Source organism: Ambystoma mexicanum, chromosome 8 (genome assembly GCF_040938575.1).
Source record: "Ambystoma mexicanum isolate Mex_15411 chromosome 8, UKY_AmexF1_1, whole genome shotgun sequence".
Classification (NCBI taxonomy): domain Eukaryota; kingdom Metazoa; phylum Chordata; class Amphibia; order Caudata; family Ambystomatidae; genus Ambystoma; species Ambystoma mexicanum.
In genome coordinates this window covers 415,954,525-415,972,521 of record NC_090929.1, presented here as the reverse complement: position 1 = coordinate 415,972,521, position 17,997 = coordinate 415,954,525, and the positions used below count along the sequence as shown (strand labels likewise).

Genomic DNA, 17,997 nt, shown 5'->3' with positions numbered 1-17,997 from the left:
GCTGGGAGTAGTTGTACTATTAGGGAGCCATGTTGAATTTTGGTGCCATGTGAAGTTAGGAACCCTGTCTCTGACCAAAGTCTCCCAAAGTTGTGAACCACCCCAAAGGCATACTGACTATCAGTATATATATTTACTGCAAGTCCTTCGGAAAGTTCACAAGCTCGGGTCAATGCTATAATCTCTGCGGCCTGCGCAGAATTATGCATGATTCTCTTAGTTTCCACAACCGTGCTCAATGTAGTGATCACATAAGCAGCTGTGGATGTACCATCCGGAAGTTTGAAGCAGGAGCCATCACAAAACAGCTCTACTTGCGGATTATCCAAGGGAGTATCTTTCAAATCAATTCTACCCTTCGTCTCTTGTTCGGTCGTATATAAACAATCATGTGGCACTTCGTCGCCGCAAGTAGTATATTGCGGGAAAGGTAGGAGTTCAGCTGGATTAAGAACACGACACCTCTTAATTTGAATGTGAGGAGTAAACAAGATCAATTCATATCTTGTTTGCAAAGGTAGCGGGCGCTCCTCTCTCGACAGAACAAGGCCTGATAACCTGTTCAGTGGTTATTAACCACTTGAGAGTTCGCAGCCACTGCTTTTACTCACTGTGCCTTTCACAGATGGGAAATATCCATTTGCATATCAGTCTTTGTCCTGCCCAGGGGCAGTCCAGCACCGAAATGCAATGGCAATTCCAACCTGAACGAGAGTACCACCAGCAACCCCATACACGTGTTTCACCCTTGTTGGGGATCATCAGTGAGGTGAAGCTGATGCCTCTCTAAGCACAGTGAGAGGGAGACCACGTCTGGTTGCCCCCAGGAGACCTAGGGTTACCAATCCCAGGTTCCTTGAAATTTAGTTTGCAAAGGTAGCGGGCGCCCCTCTCTCGACAGAACAAGGCCTGATAACCTGTTCAGTGGTTATTAACCACTTGAGAGTTCGCAGCCACTGCTTTTACTCACTGTGCCTTTCACAGATGGGAAATATCCATTTGCATATCAGTCTTTGTCCTGCCCAGGGGCAGTCCAGCACCGAAATGCAATGGCAATTCCAACCTGAACGAGAGTACCACCAGCAACCCCATACACGTGTTTCACCCTTGTTGGGGATCATCAGTGAGGTGAAGCTGATGCCTCTCTAAGCACAGTGAGAGGGAGACCACGTCTGGTTGCCCCCAGGAGACCTAGGGTTACCAATCCCAGGTTCCTTGAAATTTAGTTTGCAAAGGTAGCGGGCGCCCCTCTCTCGACAGAACAAGGCCTGATAACCTGTTCAGTGGTTATTAACCACTTGAGAGTTCGCAGCCACTGCTTTTACTCACTGTGCCTTTCACAGATGGGAAATATCCATTTGCATATCAGTCTTTGTCCTGCCCAGGGGCAGTCCAGCACCGAAATGCAATGGCAATTCCAACCTGAACGAGAGTACCACCAGCAACCCCATACACGTGTTTCACCCTTGTTGGGGATCATCAGTGAGGTGAAGCTGATGCCTCTCTAAGCACAGTGAGAGGGAGACCACGTCTGGTTGCCCCCAGGAGACCTAGGGTTACCAATCCCAGGTTCCTTGAAATTTAGTTTGCAAAGGTAGCGGGCGCCCCTCTCTCGACAGAACAAGGCCTGATAACCTGTTCAGTGGTTATTAACCACTTGAGAGTTCGCAGCCACTGCTTTTACTCACTGTGCCTTTCACAGATGGGAAATATCCATTTGCATATCAGTCTTTGTCCTGCCCAGGGGCAGTCCAGCACGGAAATGCAATGGCAATTCCAACCTGAACGAGGGTACCACCAGCAACCCCATACACGTGTTTCACCCTTGTTGGGGATCATCAGTGAGGTGAAGCTGATGCCTCTCTAAGCACAGTGAGAGGGAGACCACGTCTGGTTGCCCCCTGGAGACCTAGGGTTACCAATCCCAGGTTCCTTGAAATTTAGTTTGCAAAGGTAGCGGGCACCCCTCTCTCGACAGAACAAGGCCTGATAACCTGTTCAGTGGTTATTAACCACTTGAGAGTTCGCAGCCACTGCTTTTACTCACTGTGCCTTTCACAGACGGGAAATATCCATTTGCATATCAGTCTTTGTCCTGCCCAGGGGCAGTCCAGCACCGAAATGCAATGGCAATTCCAACCTGAACGAGAGTACCACCAGCAACCCCATACACGTGTTTCACCCTTGTTGGGGATCATCAGTGAGGTGAAGCTGATGCCTCTCTAAGCACAGTGAGAGGGAGACCACGTCTGGTTGCCCCCAGGAGACCTAGGGTTACCAATCCCAGGTTCCTTGAAATTTAGTTTGCAAAGGTAGCGGGTGCCCCTCTCTCGACAGAACAAGGCCTGATAACCTGTTCAGTGGTTATTAACCACTTGAGAGTTCGCAGCCACTGCTTTTACTCACTGTGCCTTTCACAGATGGGAAATATCCATTTGCATATCAGTCTTTCTCCTGCCCAGGGGCAGTCCAGCACCGAAATGCAATGGCAATTCCAACCTGAACGAGAGTACCACCAGCAACCCCATACACGTGTTTCACCCTTGTTGGGGATCATCAGTGAGGTGAAGCTGATGCCTCTCTAAGCACAGTGAGAGGGAGACCACGTCTGGTTGCCCCCAGGAGACCTAGGGTTACCAATCCCAGGTTCCTTGAAATTTAGTTTGCAAAGGTAGCGGGCGCCCCTCTCTCGACAGAACAAGGCCTGATAACCTGTTCAGTGGTTATTAAGTGGTATCAGTCTTTGTCCTGGGTTGCTGATGGTACTCTTGTTCAGAGAGGAATTGCCATAGCATTTCGGTGCTGGACTGCCCTTGTGGGCGGGACAAAGACTGATATGCAAATGGATATTTCCCATCTGTGAAGGTACAGTGAGCAAAAAGCAATGGCTGCGAACTCTCAATGTGGTTAATAACCACTGAACAGGTTATCATACCTTGTTCTTTCGAGAGAGGGGCGCCTGCTACCTTTTGTGTATTTTTGAAAGGAACTTGGGGTTGGTCACCCTAGGTTACCTGGGGGCAACCAGACGTGGACTCCCTGCTCACTGTGCTTAGAGAGGCTCAGCTTCACCTCACTGATGATGCCCAACAAGGCTGAAACACGTGTATGGGGTTGCTGATGGTACTCTTGTTCAGAGAGGAATTGCCATAGCATTTCGTGCTGGACTGCCCTTGTGGGCGGGACAAAGACTGATATGCAAATGGATATTTCCCATCTGTGAAGGTACAGTGAGCAAAAAGCAATGGCTGCGAACTCTCAATGTGGTTAATAACCACTGAACAGGTTATCATGCCTTGTTCTTTCGAGAGAGGGGCGCCTGCTACCTTTTGTGTATTTTTGAAAGGAACTTGGGGTTGGTCACCCTAGGTTACCTGGGGGCAACCAGACGTGGACTCCCTGCTCACTGTGCTTAGAGAGGCTCAGCTTCACCTCACTGATGATGCCCAACAAGGCTGAAACACGTGTATGGGGTTGCTGATGGTACTCTTGTTCAGAGAGGAATTGCCATAGCATTTCGTGCTGGACTGCCCTTGTGGGCGGGACAAAGACTGATATGCAAATGGATATTTCCCATCTGTGAAGGTACAGTGAGCAAAAAGCAATGGCTGCGAACTCTCAATGTGGTTAATAACCACTGAACAGGTTATCATGCCTTGTTCTTTCGAGAGAGGGGCGCCTGCTACCTTTTGTGTATTTTTGAAAGGAACTTGGGGTTGGTCACCCTAGGTTACCTGGGGGCAACCAGACGTGGACTCCCTGCTCACTGTGCTTAGAGAGGCTCAGCTTCACCTCACTGATGATGCCCAACAAGGCTGAAACACGTGTATGGGGTTGCTGATGGTACTCTTGTTCAGAGAGGAATTGCCATAGCATTTCGGTGCTGGACTGCCCTTGTGGGCGGGACAAAGACTGATATGCAAATGGATATTTCCCATCTGTGAAGGTACAGTGAGCAAAAAGCAATGGCTGCGAACTCTCAATGTGGTTAATAACCACTGAACAGGTTATCATGCCTTGTTCTTTCGAGAGAGGGGCGCCTGCTACCTTTTGTGTATTTTTGAAAGGAACTTGGGGTTGGTCACGCTAGGTTACCTGGGGGCAACCAGACGTGGACTCCCTGCTCACTGTGCTTAGAGAGGCTCAGCTTCACCTCACTGATGATGCCCAACCAGGCTGAAACACGTGTATGGGGTTGCTGATGGTACTCTTGTTCAGAGAGGAATTGCCATAGCATTTCGGTGCTGGACTGCCCTCGTGGGCGGGACAAAAACTGATATGCAAATGGATATTTCCCATCTGTGAAGGTACAGTGAGCAAAAAGCAATGGCTGCGAACTCTCAATGTGGTTAATAACCACTGAACAGGTTATCATGCCTTGTTCTTTCGAGAGAGGGGCGCCTGCTACCTTTTGTGTATTTTTGAAAGGAACTTGGGGTTGGTCACCCTAGGTTACCTTACCTGGGGGCAACCAGACGTGGACTCCCTGCTCACTGTGCTTAGAGAGGCTCAGCTTCACCTCACTGATGATGCCCAACAAGGCTGAAACACGTGTATGGGGTTGCTGATGGTACTCTTGTTCAGAGAGGAATTGCCATAGCATTTCGGTGCTGGACTGCCCTTGTGGGCGGGACAAAGACTGATATGCAAATGGATATTTCCCATCTGTGAAGGTACAGTGAGCAAAAAGCAATGGCTGCGAACTCTCAATGTGGTTAATAACCACTGAACAGGTTATCATGCCTTGTTCTTTCGAGAGAGGGGCGCCTGCTACCTTTTGTGTATTTTTGAAAGGAACTTGGGGTTGGTCACCCTAGGTTACCTGGGGGCAACCAGACGTGGACTCCCTGCTCACTGTGCTTAGAGAGGCTCAGCTTCACCTCACTGATGATGCCCAACAAGGCTGAAACACGTGTATGGGGTTGCTGATGGTACTCTTGTTCAGAGAGGAATTGCCATAGCATTTCGGTGCTGGACTGCCCTTGTGGGCGGGACAAAGACTGATATGCAAATGGATATTTCCCATCTGTGAAGGTACAGTGAGCAAAAAGCAATGGCTGCGAACTCTCAATGTGGTTAATAACCACTGAACAGGTTATCATGCCTTGTTCTTTCGAGAGAGGGGCGCCTGCTACCTTTTGTGTATTTTTGAAAGGAACTTGGGGTTGGTCACCCTAGGTTACCTGGGGGCAACCAGACGTGGACTCCCTGCTCACTGTGCTTAGAGAGGCTCAGCTTCACCTCACTGATGATGCCCAACAAGGCTGAAACACGTGTATGGGGTTGCTGATGGTACTCTTGTTCAGAGAGGAATTGCCATAGCATTTCGGTGCTGGACTGCCCTTGTGGGCGGGACAAAGACTGATATGCAAATGGATATTTCCCATCTGTGAAGGTACAGTGAGCAAAAAGCAATGGCTGCGAACTCTCAATGTGGTTAATAACCACTGAACAGGTTATCATGCCTTGTTCTTTCGAGAGAGGGGCGCCTGCTACCTTTTGTGTATTGTCAATTCATATCTTGTCAACCGTGCAGAAGTGAGGTGTTGCGTTTGAGTTCGGTTCAGTAGATCATCTCCAGAGTGAGGCACCATCAGGGTTAGATCATGGCCTAGGACCATTCCCTCACTCTGTTTTACAGATGCAGCAGCAGCAGTGACAGCTCGCAAACATCTTGGCGAAGCGCATGCTACAGGATCAAGGGTGGAAGAAAAGTAACCGCACAGCCTATTCTTCCCTCCATGTTCCTGGGTTAATACAGCCAAAGCACATCCATCACATTCATGCACAAACAACACAAAGGCCTTTTCATAGTTTGGTGTGCCCAAAACTGGTGCAGAGCATAATGCAGTCTTAAGCAAGTCAGACGATTGCTGGTGCTCCGCGTGCCATGGCAATGGCAAAGAAATGCCCTTCTTTGTCAAAGCCAACATCGGTTTGAACACTAGTGAAACATTTGGGATCCATAACCTACAGTAAGAAGCCATACCTATCAAGGCTCTAACTTCCTTCTGTGTATTTGGGACAGACATGCCAGAAATGTGTTTTATTCTTTCAGGTGTCAATCTTCTTCCCTCCTTTGACAGGAGATAGCCTAAATAGGCGACCTCCTGAAAACAATATTGACATTTTTTAAGCGAAGCTTTGTGACCATGCTTAGCTAGATGGATAAGCAATAACGCAGTGCCCTCCTTACAGGCACTCTCAGAGTCAGCAGCTAGAAGCAAATCATCAACGTACTGAAGCAAAGTACAGGTAGAGGGCAATTCAAGTGTATCAAGTTGTTCTTTCAAAGCCCTACTATAAATGCTAGGACTCTCTGTGTACCCTTGAGGTGCACGAGTAAATGTGAACAAATATCTACTATCCTTATGTATAGGAATACTAAAGAAAGCATTCTTCAGGTCCACAACACTAAAGTAATTAGCTGTAGCTAGAATCATGGTTAGGATTGTCGTTACATCAGGCACAATTGGAAATTGTGGTGCCACGACTTTATTAATGGCACGTAAATCAATTATGAAATGGAATGGAATTGCATTATCGCCTTTCTTGTACACGGGTAAAGTCAGACTGTTACACAAACTTCCTGAAATTTCTTCAATCACCCCGCTATGCACAAAATCGGAAACAAGGCATTTCAAAGCTTGCTCGCCCTCAACTGAAATCTTATACTGAGGAATGCGTGGCAGCTCAATTCCATGTTTCAAAACTGTCTTGACACGTTCAATCTGTAAAACTCCGACATCATTGTCGTCGATAGCCCACAAGCTCTCTTGCACATTAATGAATTCTGGAGGCAAAGGTTTAGTCAAGAATTGCGAGACAGAAAATTGCTGTGATGAAATCGTCACGCGTACTCCATCAGAAGAACAATAAATCACTGCATTTAATTCTTTTAACAGATTCAACCCCAGCAAGTTCTCTCCGCAATCCGAAGTCAGCAGAAATGGACAATGGTCTGTAAAGGGACCCAAAGAAATAGGTACCGGCAAAGAGACCGGACAAACAACTGGTGTACCAGAAAACCCTACAGAAACATTGGTTTGCCCTGACAGTGGAATGTTTGGAACCCGTGAATGATCAATGGAACACTTCTGTGCTCCAGTGTCTATCATATCTGATGTTTCCTATTTCCCACCACCATTTCAACGTAGGGACCTTTCTGTTTGACGGGAATAGGTGTAGGTTCCAAACCCTGCTTCGGGCAATCCTAACGAAACAGAATATCATCAAAAGGAAGCTCTTCAGATAAATATGCAGCGGAATGATGATCAAATATGTTCCTGGTGTCCACACTCGGAGTCTGATTGTCCTGCGAGAAAGGTTGCTGAGGGTCCTTTGTAAACTGACCTTTACCAGGGCCCCCTACACCCGTGCGACCTCTGGATCGCCTACCCATATTTCCAAATGCATTATTTGACCTTTGTTGAAGGACGGGGCATTGTGCTCGCCAATGACTCTCTCAACGACAATAAGCGCACTGGTTAATGTTCACAGGACCCAAGGGCACATTCCCCTGTGGGACATACTGACCTCTAACCTGAGAACTAACCCTTCTGGGGCCTCTAACAATTTGCTGCAATAGCACTTTAGTTTTCAAATCGCCTTTTCGTTTTTCAACCCTATATTTTTCATTATTGACACGGTTCTCATAGTACTGAGCCATGTGCAGTATTTCTGATTGTGATTTTGCCTGCCAAGCGCTCTCAGAAGACGTAATTTGTGACTGGATGTCAGGCAGCAATCTACGCAAAAATTTGTCCACAAACAACCTTTTCCCAGACTCTGTGCCTAGGTCTTGTCCACTGAAATCCGAGAATACCTGTTCAAACCGATTAAAGAACTCGGTAGCACCCTCAGACTTTCCTTGGACACAGGCCGTAAATTTGTCCCATACAATTCTTTTTTCTGGAATTATAGGTTTTTAATTTTGGAATAATTCTATCAGGCAAAGTTAGTATCACCTGAGGTGGTCTTTCACCAGCTGGCCTTTCTCTATCGAGTCTATTTATATTCACCCATGTATCTCCCAACCCTGGTATGTCGTCAATAATTCTAACTTGTTTCCATAAATCTACGGGCAGGAGTACAGGGAATAACAAATCAATATTGCCTAAGGTGAATACTGAGGATTGCAAAACGGACTCTATTTCTTTATAGAATCCTGTCGGGATTTCCTAATATCACGAATGGATTGTCTAATAGTGTTTACTTCCTGTCGTGAAAACGGGACGTGAACAAACTGTGATACATAATGTGCGGGAATGTCCACAGCAGGTGTACCTGCTGTAACATTAGCAGGAACCTCAACCTTTGGGACAAATGTCGGAGGTACCTCTCTCATAGGCAACTGAGAAGTAGGAGACTCCGAACGCTTACTAAGCAACAGAGCTAAATCGAGCGCTAAAGCAGTCGAAGAAGTGTCAAGTGAAAAAGCTCTCTTGTAAATAATTACTCAATAAATCTGTGGGACAACTAATCTTTCTTTTTACACAATCCATCTAAGTGCATCTTTCGTACAAATTCGTGCTTCCTCAGATATCGATTTACGACAAGGAAGGAACCGTTTCTGTACATACATATTTTCCTCCTCATCATCCTCATTCTGTAACTTTTCTAACTCCTTTCTATACCCAAATAACCTCTCGACATGCTCATTTACCTTCTCCACAGTGTCTCTAGAAAGCGCTAGAGTATTTAGATCCCTTAACCCTTGCGGGAGATCCACATTATAAAGTGTTGCAAAAACACTAACTTGATCATCCTTCTCCATACAATGCTTAGCCCATGCAATTAACTCTCGTTTCTTCTCCGGTGGTACAGTATTGCGAGTGACAACTCCGGTGGTACAGTATTGCGAGTGACAACCTTTGACCCTGCACCTCGATCGATTACAAGTGGCTCAGGACCACTTGGAAGAGAGGGAGCAGGCAAATTCGATGTAACTGGTGCGATAAAAAGAGGTGGGGGAGCTGGAGGAAGGGTAACATTAGGAGGAACAGGAACAACAGGAACGATAGCAGGTAGAACAGGAATAACAGGTGGAAGAGGCAAGGCAGCAGGAAGAGGAACATACAGAGGTGGCGCAGAGGCACCAGGCCTTCGTTCATTTAATAATTTATCTATAAATTCATCGGAAGCATGGTGGTCTTTGGACGGATATATTTTTTAAATTCCAAGTGAGAAAGCCCTGTCCATATTTCTAGTCGATTCAGAATGTTTATCTTGGTCATACAATAATGCTTTTTCGGCGTTCGTCTTATGACGGTGCACATGCTTCTCTCTACTTTTAAGTTGTTGCAACGCTTCTTTTTTCCAATTCTGCAAAACATCAAATGCTGCAGGTCTAGCCTTCTTCTTTAATAGAATTGACTCTAAATACTCAATGCGAGGGATTTCAAAACTACCATTGATTGGCCACTGAAGTTTGGAGGCATGTCTGGTTTGTCTGTGCCAAATGTAATTAAATACTATACTTCCAATGCCATGCTTACAGTACATAGTACATACCGGCGACCCCTCCTCTGGTGCCGGACGGCTAAATTCCAAAGATTGTCTATCACTGCGGAATAATGCCCTAAAGCAGGTAGACAATTTCCCAGGCATATCTCAAATTCTGGGTGTTACCTGGTCAATAATTGTGTCTGCAGATACAATGCGCCAAATTCAAATTGTCAGGATTAAATTAAGAATCGGGTCACGACTCACCTGACCAAACCTAAGGAGGTCCGATCGGATTTCAAAGAATCTTACCAAGCTAATCTTACCTCGTGTATGGTGATTTCGACAAATCTGCCCGCCTCGATAAGTGGACCCTCGTCAAGATGCCGTCTCGGACCACACGCTTATCGTCCAAGGATCGGGTTGTGCAGCGCTGCTGAGGTGTCGCGTCTCGTTCAGTGGGGCCCCTTATATCACACTGTCCGATACCGGTCCGATAGCGTGTGTCAACCTTCAACAATCCGGCATCAATCTTGAGGGTCCCTATTCGGGCGCCAACTGTGAAAACAAAATCAAAATATCGAGGCTGAGTACCCCAAAAGGAAATACACCGAACACGGGTTACAAAGAAACATACAAAGTACTTTATTTTATACTGAATCCAGTTACAAAAACAGAGCAAAATCTTATAGCTATCAGCCCTCAGTACAACACATTGAACTCCAGCGTGGTTCAGTGTGTTCAGTGAGAGAGCTTGTACATTAGAATGCATTCGTTTTTTATACACTTGGTGGGCACGATGTCCAGCCCCACTTCGGGTTAATATTCCATTTAATACATCACCGATCTAGGGTTCATGCCAAGTCTCGAACAACCGCATATAACTGGTTTGCCTTTAATACATGTATCAACAAGCCTATGCAATAACTGTGTTTTCTAAGATTTTCCATGCAGGCCTTCTCAAACATTAATACAATGTAGTTAAACAGATGTTCTACGTTCAGTATTTGAATACATTGTTTCAACATATGCTCGTGGATTAGTTTCATTGCACGGGTAATCCTTTTACACACAGCTCAACGATGGACAAGAGCTCAGTTCACGACCTCAACAAGTGGCCTGCAGGCAAGTTACATATTAGCTATGTACAGAGGTCAAGGCGGCCATGTTGTATTCTGGAATGACATTGTCCACCATTTTAACTCACAGGGTGACTTTTACAAAGCAAATCCTAAAATGGCGGTTTGGCCTAAAATGGCAGCTTACATTGATTTAAGGTCAGGACCTTGCAACACGGATTCTTTCACAAGCGACTTTCGAGCAGCGTGGCGTAGGCCAATATTCATATATTTATTGCAATAGCAGGCACAATATGATTTCTCTTTTGACAGGATGTTCTCCATGGGTGGAACGTAGACAATGCAGCATAACTATAGGCTTTCACAGAAAGTTATACATTCTTGTTGTAGTTTTGGATTTATTACCATCAGTGCCTACTTGTCTATTCCTCCCATCTTCACCCCCATTTCCCTGACCCCTAACTCCTTGAGCTGTAACCATCTATTCTTCACTCTCCATCCCCTTCTCTTTTTCTTTTCAAGACTCACCGCCTTATTCTGCCTCTTGCGCCTCACCCTCGTTCACACTTCTCATGCTCCCTCCTCTTATTCAGTCCCTGTGTTCTCTCTCCCCTATTTGGACTCTCCATTTCCCTCTGTTATCATTTCCTTTCTGTTCTTTCTCCCTTTTGTTTTCTGTCCCGTTCTGTTTCTCATCTCTTGCATGCTGGACTGCTCGTTTTCGCCCTCTATTTCCTCTTGCCTCTTCCCTACTTCTGCCTCCACCCCCCCCCTCGCTCACCTTCCCTTTCACCTTTCCCGTCAGTTCTTTACCCTGCTTCCTTTCCCTTTTCCCTGTTAACTCTTTCCATCCGGTCTGTCCAGCTTCGTCATGCACTCTGCCTGTATCCTTTACCCGTTAACCCCTCCTTTCAGTTCTCTCATCTCCTCCTGCTTTCCGAGTTGTTACTTCCTCTTTACAGGAAGGAGGATGGGTCACAGTGCCTGGCTGTCTTCTTGCTTCCCTCCCAGATGTGTGCTGAATGCTAGGGGTGGACTGGCCAACAGGTAACTCTGGTGATTTCCCGGGGCATCTGCATCATTTACCTCTTTTGTGTGGTTACCTTATTTTATTTCCAAATGTTCTTATGTGTGATGAATCAACTTCCGGGGAACAAGTGGTCCAGGGATGAATATCGGTTTCTATACCACCCATCAGCCTCACACCTGCAGTTCATGAGAAGGGATCCGAACAGATTGGAAACACAAGCAAATTATAAACCTCCTTCTTAAATTTTGGTAATGTGGACGGAACAGCAGGCTTATCTCAGCAAGGTTGTGGATCGTTTGTTAGTTACAACACATCGAAAATACAATTATTACTCAATGATAAAAGGGACTGCCCAGTCAAGGCTGTATAAAAATATCTACACTTTATTATTATCACAACAGACGGTTCTAGCACAATACGAAATACAACCCACCATGTAAACGAATGCAGAGGACAGACAGTTGGCAAGAGGAAAAACAGATGCACTCTGGATACTGACAGGAGGGTAGTCAGTATAGTAAGCAATCACAGCAGTTCAAGGTTACTTTGCTTCAGCACAAAGGGAGCAATGGGTCTTAAAATGTCTCTAGAGGCCTTCCAGGAATGACCAGGGGGACAGAACCACAATGTAACTTGTGCTGTAGATGTTCTTGCTGCTCAATAGTAGTCAAGTCGGTTTCAGGGTGATTTGCAGCTTCTGTGACAGAGTTCAAGATGGGAGAAAGCTGCGGGTATCACAGGCGCAAGATGGTTCGGCATGCGAAGCTTGACAAACAGCTATAGCTCAGGCTCAGGAACCATTGTCTCAGTGCTGTTCAGTTTGTCTGAAGTACTGGTTGAGACGTCTCAGATGGCTTTAGCGACTGCGGCGTGACAACAGTGGTGCATTCGGTTGCGGATCGAGGGGTTTGACTGCTCAAAAATGTCCTTTAAGGCGACCGTCGGTTGATGCTTGTTGATGCACTTCTCTTAGCTTCCTCACTGGGCTTGTGTTGTCCTTTAAGGTGGACAGCCCAAAGCTGAGGAGAGGGTTGCAGGCAGCTGCATTGTCCTTGGTTTAGGGTTCAAAGGGTCTCTGGATTTCCCATCTAGGAAACTTGCTGCAGCACCTAGCATGGCATGCTGTGTGTTGGCTGGGTACCAGTTCTGGAGCTGCTGGAGAGCCCTCTGATTTCAGTATCTCCCTCTGTTCCATGGGAGATGTTTAGATGAGGGAATCTTGCTTATCTCTTGGTGGTCCTGGCCATCCTTCACTGGTGAAAGATGAAAGGCAGACTGTACCCGCAGCCAGGGTCCTAGGATGAGTTAATCCTTCTGCTTCTGGTGAAGCCTTACAGATGATATGCCAAAACAGGGGCTCTGCCCTCTTTTAAAGCCAATTGGACCACAGGGATTGGTGTAGGCTAAGTCTACCTTAACAAACCAATCATGTGTCCCCACCAACAATCTCCTGCATTCATGAGGTCATAACCAGAGTGCTTTTCAACAGAAAAGGTAAAGGGGTGGAAACATGTAATACTAAATCCAACCCATCTTCCTGTCTATTAGGGATCAAAGGGTCCCTTTGGTTAATGGAGCTCTCTGTGGTTCCTGATTAAAGCGGCAGGTCTCCCTTGAAGCTGCGGCGAGTCCAGAATGTCTGGCTCTGTCAAATATACTCGTACATTCTGAATGGGGTCCCACTGCGGGGATGACTACTGTAAACAGGCAGTCTCAGACATGATATTTCATTGTCAATCAATGCTGAGGGTGGGAGCAGGCTTCAGGTTGACACAGTGGATATGAAAGGGTGTTGGGGTTTCCTGTCTCCTTTGTTAGCCGCTGCAGCCAGGCCCCATGTGGGCCTGTTTGAATTAAACTCTGATTACTATGCAAAGGCTGCCACCAGACACGGGGCTCAACAAGGACAGGGCATGGAGCCTTTGTTAGTTAATTAAGCTGGCCATGGAAGGGGGAAGGTTTGGCCCTTCCTCTTCTGGATATACATCATGTACTCCACCTGTCCGATCCCAATTAAATGTAACAGGGAGGACTGCGCCTGTAGGCTGTGTCCACCCAGAGTACACAGGTCTATGCATATGTCGTGTGGTGAGCATAGGAAAACGAGGTTGATCTTCCATCATTCAATTTCATTTAAAATCTAAAAAAAGCCCAAGTGAGTGCACACCCACCATGTGGATAGTCGAATTCCTCACAACTAGGCACTATGGGCCTCATTACACGGATGGCGGTAAGGATTTACCGGTACCGGTAAAATACTGGTACTGGTAAATCCTTACCGCCTTACTACGAGGTCCCTTTGCGGGTTGGGGGATTTAACGCCTGCCTTTTGCAGGCGTTAAAAACCAACCCACAAAGGGACCCAGGGAGCTAATTACGGTACCGCAATTTGCGGTAGCGCAATTAGCGCCTTCCCCATTCCCATTATGCCTATGGGCCAAAAATGGGAATGAGGAAGGGCAATGGTGGAAGGGGGAATTACTGCCCCGCCAACCTTGGAATGGGGCCGTAATTCCCCTTTCCGCCAAGGCGGTGCCGGTATTTTACTGGCATGAACCATGGTTCTCCGCCATCCGTGTAATAAGGCCCTGTGTGTTTAATATAAGGCACTATAATTATAGTAAACCAAATACACATTTACAGCAAGCCCAAACAGTTCTCTGAACTTTTTCAACAAGTTCTCCTGTGACGGGCCATCTCTTTACAAAGTGACCAACCCTGGTGGACACTAGAAGCCAAGGCCTGTCACCTACTGGGGAATCCTTGCACTTCCGAAACACAGGACCTAAAAGACCCAAAACCTGTTACCCTTTCTCTTGGTATCTTTTGTGAGTGAAGAGAAAACCAACCTTACCATGGTGATTTTCACAAGTTTTCCAAACCTTCACCAAACTGCCTCTGATTGCCTGAGTTTTCCAGTTTTCCACACACTCAATTCAGAAGTGAGCCAGATATTGTGGTACTTGCTTTGAGCCATCATGTGAAAGCGTAGCAGAAACGTCAATGGGCCTCATTACGAGGTTGGAGGTAAGGGGTTACCGTCACCGGTAAGGATGCCGGTGCCGGTAACCCCTTACCTCCGTATTCCGAGCTCCCTTAGCGGGAGCCGCTAAGGGACCGGGGAGCTAATAACGTGCCCGCTTATTAGCAGGCCCGTTATTAGCTCCATCCCCATTCCCATTGAGCCCTATGGGGGCTCGAATGGGAATGGGAAATGGTTCTCAGAATGGGGACTTACCGGTTCCTCCAAGGTTGGAATGACCCGGTAAGTCCCTATTCCGAGAACCCGGACCCGGAATGCAGTAAGGGGGTAGCCATGGTGCCAAAAGCACCATGGCTACTTCCTATCTCGTAATGAGGCCCAATGTCCTTATTATTCAATGTTGTTGTAGAAGAAGCCGGGGACCTCTAAAAGCAGGGCAATGATGCACCCTCCCCCAGGGGAGTTACCAGTTCACGTCAAGTTCTATCCATCACACCTTTATAATATTGATAACATAATGGGCCCTTGTAGACCAGATCATAGCAACTAAAACTGCCTCTTTTGTTAATGTTCCAAACCTATTTTAATGGGCCCGATGGCTGTCTCTCAGCATGTTGCTTTTGATCTGATTTCAGGTGTTTCCTTGGAGTGGCGGGGGAGGGGGATTAGAGTGGTAGCAACCTTTTCCCCTCCTATGAAAAAGGAAAAAACTGCCCCTTCCCTTCATGTGGTGCTAGGTCATGTGGTCTTTTTTTTTTCTTTTTACACACTGCAAACAAATGTCACAGAGCTCCAGTGTTATGTCCGTAGGCACGCAGTAGACTCTCTGGATCACAGGCACGCGGTGCAAGGTGACAAGACAAGCTGTACTCTTCCAGGGGTGCAACTGGACTAAAATATCGGGGATGGGGGGAGCGTAATCCTTCAAATGTTGGGAGGGAGGTTAACTTTGGGGGAGTGGCAAACTTAATTGTGTAGCGGCATCTAACTTACACACACATTCTAAATAGACTCTCCTGGTGAAGCTTCAAAGTGAATAAAAGTTAACTCTCTCCTTCACGTTTGAAACCAGACACTTAAGGACTGCTTTGAGAATGATCAGTCTTCTCTAGGGATTGTGTCAGGGCCTTTCCACTTTTTCAGTTGAAAGGGGCCTCAAGCCACAGGGGCCTGCAGTAACTGCCCCCATGGAAATATATTCCATTATATATTACTTTTGTTCTGGGGCCTACAATGTGTGCTTTGCAGCGCTGCCTTTCAAACTATGTTTGCTGGATCCCTTCCTTTCCTCCGGGAATGCAGAAGTGTTATCACCTCATTGCCTTTTAGCAGTGATCATCCACATCAGCCACCCTAAGGATTTATAACTTCCTGCTATGAATATGAACGCCTGCTAAGTTGTTTCCATACACATTCATTGGAAGCTGGGGTCAAAACCAAAGGCCATAGTGTCTACCGACGATGCTATATAAGAGGTAACTCTCCCATGTGCCAACTCCTTCACCCATACCACCCGAAGGCCTTGGGCATCTAACTGTATCCAGAAAAGAACTAAGCCTCTCCAGAGTTATTATGGCGGTTTGCATGGACTGGCAAAGCATTGTAATGGTTTAGAAAGGATTGGCTGTGTTTAAAAGGATATCACACTCATGCCAGCTGTTAATCCCCCCTCTCTTCTGGTCCCAGCTGCCGCCAGAGATGTTTGGATAATGAGGATCCCCTGCCGGGCCCAGAGCCAGGCTCCCTGCCGATCCATGCTGGAGTCAACTACCTGGATGATGACATCCCACTTCTCTCGGTGGAGGACGAGCCAGGTATGTCTTTTTCAGGTACCAGGCAGTTGAAGGCAGCTCCCTCATTGGCTAGCACTTCCATCCTTTAACACTGGGCATGCTTAGACAGTGATATCCCCCGGAAGACCCTAGATACCGCAGAGTGGGATCTATGCATCTGCAGTGTGCACTGACCGCAGAGGACCCCTCTGAAGTGTACAGTGAATTATGGAAGCCAATTCTCCGGTGCTCACTGGGTCAGGGTAGTGCCCTTTGAACTGGCCACTTGATTTGGGAAGTCATGAAATGTTCACTGAGGTACATAGCACATTGTGCACTGTGCAGAAGGGTGGGGGACGCCCCTTCCACCGCACAGTGGCATGTACTAAACTCTGCATTTGACACCATGGCCATACAATATTATTTGCAATGGCCATTGGGGCCTATGTTTCTTTTACAGGGAGTACTTTTTAGGGCATGCATTCTGTTTATGGACGTTTGCTATTGTGGCTTGTAGAAGTAAATTTAGGTGTCCTTAAATAAGGAGATGTTTAGGACAATCTTCATAGATACCTCTCATTTTGTTTATTTTGTGAATGTGATGTATTTAAACGTGTGTGTTTGCCATTATCTATTCTAATTGGTGATAAAGTAATTAAAGGCATGTTGTCATTTGTGTATTATGTATGAATTGCGTTGCATCTTTTAATAGGTGTTGTCAAGTATTCGAGCATCTTTATTGATCTGTGCAATTAAAGAAAATATATATGCATGTATAGTGTGTGTCTGCCGGGTTGTAGGAATGCACTGACTAACACTGTGCATTGATTTTGGAGTGTAAGCAGTATAAGATTCTCTGCAAACTGGCAGTCCGCACGTGGCAAACAATGTGAGGTTGCATAGTGATGTTTCGCCAATCTACTCTATGGTTTTGTACACCAATGCACATTTGAACTAAGAGTTTATTTTCTCCAGCATTGGATCTTTCATGGATTCACATGCTGTGAATATTCCCCGTCGCCAGGCTGGGTACCCGGTTCCTTTGATTAAGTGATTTTCCTATGGAAAAGCTTAACATCTTGAGTATCCCATCGACGTTGTTGTGGGTGTGTTTGGTCCCCACAAATAGGATGTTGAGTGTATAGCTCCGCCCCCAGAAGCTTCTCCTCCGATTTCAACCGTCTTTTGAGCTGGCAGGATTCCTTGAGTTCTTCTCTCCTGAGAGAAAATATTGTTCCACCCAAAATTGATATTTGTTCAACTTTTTCTCCAACCGGAGCGACTGACGACTCATCTACGGTCCAGTTTACGACCATTGAGACCGCTGGACCAAAAAAGTCCTTGTTCAGGCCCTGTGACAATAGTGGCCTAAAAAACATGTACGAAGGTGACAGGCATGCAGATTGCCTATACTGCCTCTACCCTAACCATTCCCCAGAAGAATGTGAGATCCGCCAGGTTTTTTCACAGAAAACCCTTAAGGACAGAAACCGTCTCCTCATTTGTTGGCTTAATGAAGGAGCATACCTGGCGTCAGAAGTTGGTTCGTCATGGAGTGGAAGAGCTACCACTCCTTTGAGGTCTCCATCAGGTTACAGGTCCAAGACTGAAGAACCTTTGGCGAAGAAGCAGAAAACAGGTGAGCCAAAATCGTCCATGAGCCACGATAACACCAAACTCTCCTCTCCT

General features: G+C 46.5%; 1 protein-coding gene across 3 annotated transcripts in view; it reads left to right on the top strand.

Moving 5' to 3' along the window:
* The window catches only part of DISP3 (dispatched RND transporter family member 3), a 355,755-nt gene that overhangs the window by 153,642 nt on the left and 184,116 nt on the right, over positions 1–17,997 (top strand). For all 3 annotated transcript variants that reach the window (XM_069609930.1, XM_069609931.1, XM_069609929.1), the window contains exon 9: positions 16,223–16,350. In XM_069609930.1, the coding sequence (XP_069466031.1) occupies positions 16,223–16,350 (128 nt within the window). The remainder of the gene's footprint in view (positions 1–16,222; positions 16,351–17,997) is intronic.